Raw genomic sequence first — 4,023 nt, forward strand, 5'->3', positions numbered from 1 at the left:
TATTATTTCTATCATAAGTAATGTTAACACTACAAGGAATGAGAGGCGTAGTAGATAAGATGTTTTTTTTCAATAAATTACGATTATTAGGGTTTATTGCCCGTACCCCAAATAATATTTTGGCAATTTCTTCATTATTACATGATATTTCCAACCGAAAGGTGGTACATATTTACAAAATGATATAATCGGGTTTATCTAAGTAAAAGATAAACCAATTTAATAAAAGAGAAATTAATCTGTTCTTTCACAACGTTAAACCGGAATCCGTGCCGGATGTATCCCGATTTTATATTTACGTCTAACGCTGCCATATTTTTTGAAACACCACATCAAAACAGATAATCAATCCAAGCCATCCTACTTAAAACGCAGCATGAAACCTGCCAAAAGAAAACGAGCAGCCCCTAGAAGGAATCAACAAGACGGAGATGCTACAAAAAACCAGAAAAAGAAGAAGACTTTGCAGACTGCTCAGACGTCATCGTCGCCACGCCATTCCAGAAAAATACCCTCGACAGCTTCCACGTCGTCCAGCGAAATTGATGCCACTGATGCCCCTACTCAAGGTCCCTCGACCAGAAAGTCAACTTTATCTGTGAGCCATGGTCCGGTCGTCAATATCATAGCCGATGAAGCATTGCCTCCCATTCCTGATGAGTCTCGTATGCCTGTTCCTGTTACCGCACAAGAGGTCCCACCCCAGCAAAGCTCGAGTGGAATTGGTAGGTTTATCAATACTTCACAAACCTTAGCACGTCCATTTTACTCTGGGTCTCCTGTCCCCCCCCTTTCCGATCCTGATACACAAAGGTGTGGCGATATGTCGTACATCAATCAATCGCCTGATTCTGTGTCTAGTGTCTTTACTCCTTTATCATCTCACGTCCCAAGTAAAATAAAAGAGAAAATATGGGCAGGTGAATTTGTAGATCTAAACTTGCTTCTCAAATCAGCTCGAGATTTAGCAGATAACTGTGAGTTAGATGGAGAGCTCACTATAAAAGGGGGTACCCTTGCCGTTGTAAAACAACAAAAAACACAGTTTAAAAACATTGAAACTTGGACTAATGCATTCATGATATATGCAAGCATTATTTTACAGAAATGGCCCCAAAAAGGGTTAGAACTTTTCAAATATATGCAAACAATTCGACTTGCAGCCTCCAGGGGCTATTTTCGAGGTTGGGTTCACTATGATGAACAATACAGGTTGCGTAAAGCGGCATCCCCAACTTCTTCTTGGGGAATAGTTGATATGGAACTTTGGATGATGTGTGTTTCAACCCCTTATACACCCCCTTCTCAGTCAGTAGGTCATGGGTCGGTTCAAGACCCTTCAAATCATAGACCTGGACATTCCTCACCCGATGTTCGTTCATTACCTTAGGATTGTCACATTCGTTAATATATGTTATCAAATGTTGAAAGGAATATAAATGATTTATTATTTGAAGCGGTAGGGCCGCGGGGGGGGGGGGGGGGGGGTAGATATTTGAAAGTGTATAGACACGCCCATTTGGCGGAATCTGGCAACATAAGGGGACACTATCCTTTCCTTAATTGTACGTCGGGTCATATCAATAAAACTTTCCTACGCTTTACCGTTGGAAGTTGGTCTAGACCATCTCATGCCTCCACGAGTGGTCGGTTCTTTTCTGATCACCAGATTGAATTTGGCCAGGGTATTCTAAATACAAATAAATAATCAAAATAAATAATAAACTCACTCCCATGTTTTTATAAATATTAAATGAAAAAAGTGGTTGCTACCATGGGGTGACAAATGGTATGGGCTGGCGTACTGGAAAATCGTGTCCCTCGTTCTCTCAAGGTACCTTGAGGAATGTGAGCATCCATTGTTTACCAATGGTGCACAGAGTTGTCCGTATACCTCTGCGTTTGGCATTCTGTTTCCCTATCTTGTCAATTCCTCTCTTGCAGTGAGCTGTGGCCGTTATTAGCCATTTATATTGTTTCTTGAATTTTTATAAGCCAAACAATTGATTCTTTGATTAATCGGGTTTGTCTAAGTAAAAGATAAACCAATTTAATAAAAGAGAAATTAATCTGTTCTTTCACAACGTTAAACCGGAATCCGTTCCGGATGTATCCCGATTTTATATTTACGTCTAACGCTGCCATATTTTTTGAAACACCACATCAAAACCCCTCCATCCTCCCCTTCCACATTTACCACCTGTTGCTGCTGCTGTTTTATAATTTTTTCAGGGTCAAAACATTCGATCGACTTAAACTTCCGGGGATCTGAGAGTTTCGAGCAGAGTAGACTGTTAAATGAGGAAATCCACATGAACTTTTGTGAATACAGACTCTGGACACTCAAACTGGTTGTGAATCCGACAGATCAGCTCGGAGAATATGAACTCATGGACAACAACATTGGTTTGGAGACTGTTTCTTTAATTGGATTTGTTTAATGATTTTGATTTATTTTATGATGCACCAAAGACTGACTTAAAACGTTAAATTTTAGCTAATTTGATTTCATTTTTATTTTATTATTATATATATATTTTTTCAGAATAACTTGTGTCATAAATATAATTAATAATAAAAAGTTCTTGTCACAGTCTGTCTGGGCGGAATCTGGCAAGATAAGGGGACACTATCCTTTCCTTAATTGTACGTCGGGTCATATCAATAAAACTTTCCTACGCTTTACCGTTGGAAGTTGGTCTAGACCATCTCATGCCTCCATGAGTGGTCGGTTCTTTTCTGATCACCAGATTGAATTTGGCCAGGGTATTCTAAATACAAATAAATAATCAAAATAAATAATAAACTCACTCCCATGTTTTTATAAATATTAAATGAAAAAAGTGGTTGCTACCATGGGGTGACAAATGGTATGGGCTGGCGTACTGGAAAATCGTGTCCCTCGTTCTCTCAAGGTACCTTGAGGAATGTGAGCATCCATTGTTTACCAATGGTGCACAGAGTTGTCCGTATACCCCTGCGTTTGGCATTCTGTTTCCCTATCTTGTCAATTCCTCTCTTGCAGTGAGCTGTGGCCGTTATTAGCCATTTATATTGTTTCTTGAATTTTTATAAGCCAAACAATTGATTCTTTGATTAATGGTTAGGCTAAATCTAATGATTTTTAAAATGTTTGTCGATTTTCTCTTTTCGGGAGGTCTAAAATGTGTCACCCGGAATTCCCGTACCCAAAAATCAAAGTCTGGTATTTCGTTATCTGTGCAATTTAAATGCATACTTGACTTCGTTTTTCATTCTGGATAAGATCGTATTCATTCTTTGTTGTTACGGGGATTGACGCTAGGTACGCTACGGAATTCAAACTCAATCACTTCTTTTTGAATACAGTATCAAATCTTTCAAAACTTTATCCAAAGTCTTAAAGTGAAGTTTTAATCTCTTAGTGATTTCAGAAAACCGTGAAATTTGGATAGGAAAGTGAGAAATAGTCAATATGGGTATGGCAACTTCCGGTTTTCACATTTTAGACCTTTTGACTTCAGAAAACCGATCAAATAAGAAATATTAGACAAATATACATCATTGTCTTGATTAAAAATGTATTTAATAGGACTTTTCTACATCTGATGCAATTTTCAGTCCTTTACATACCGACAGAATGAATATTTAAGCAAAACATCATTTGGGCACGGGGAAAAGTTGGTACGGGTACGGGTTACACATTTTAGACCATACCCTTCTGAATTAAACTATCAAAATAATCCATATAGATTACAAAAAAATTAGTTATCCAAGACGATGAAGCCCCATAAGAAAAGGACTTAGACACCTGACAAATGTCAACAAATTGCTGATGGAAGTAAACGAATTCGGCAAGCTTCAACAAGGCAAAAAGTTGTGTCCCGACAGACCCGTACGGTTTCATCATATGGCACTGAAGGACAAACTCAGCACGGCGAGAGCTTACAATTGCCTATTACAAACAATGCACGTCTATTAAACACTAGACTATCATCTAGATCTACCAGAGTGCCAGCTAAAAGTACCGGCGGCTCTATGGTT

General features: G+C 38.6%; 1 protein-coding gene across 1 annotated transcript; it reads left to right on the plus strand.

Annotated features, from left to right (window-relative positions):
- Positions 1 to 277: 277 nt before the first annotated feature.
- On the plus strand, positions 278 to 3,052 carry LOC148601217 (uncharacterized). The gene has a single exon (XM_088556002.1). It carries the CDS (start codon positions 377 to 379, stop codon positions 1,388 to 1,390), a length of 1,014 nt encoding a protein of 337 aa, XP_088412128.1. The 5' UTR covers positions 278 to 376; the 3' UTR covers positions 1,391 to 3,052.
- Positions 3,053 to 4,023: the final 971 nt, after the last annotated feature.

Source organism: Perna viridis, chromosome 12 (assembly GCF_037379345.1).
Source record: "Perna viridis isolate PV_CMFRI_1.1 ecotype Kerala chromosome 12, ASM3737934v1, whole genome shotgun sequence".
Taxonomy (NCBI): Eukaryota; Metazoa; Mollusca; class Bivalvia; order Mytilida; family Mytilidae; genus Perna; species Perna viridis.

What these genes read in the sequence shown, in the direction of transcription:
- LOC148601217 (XM_088556002.1), top strand. Translation starts at nt 377, where the DNA reads ATGAAACCTGCCAAAAGAAAACGAGCAGCCCCTAGAAGGAATCAACAA.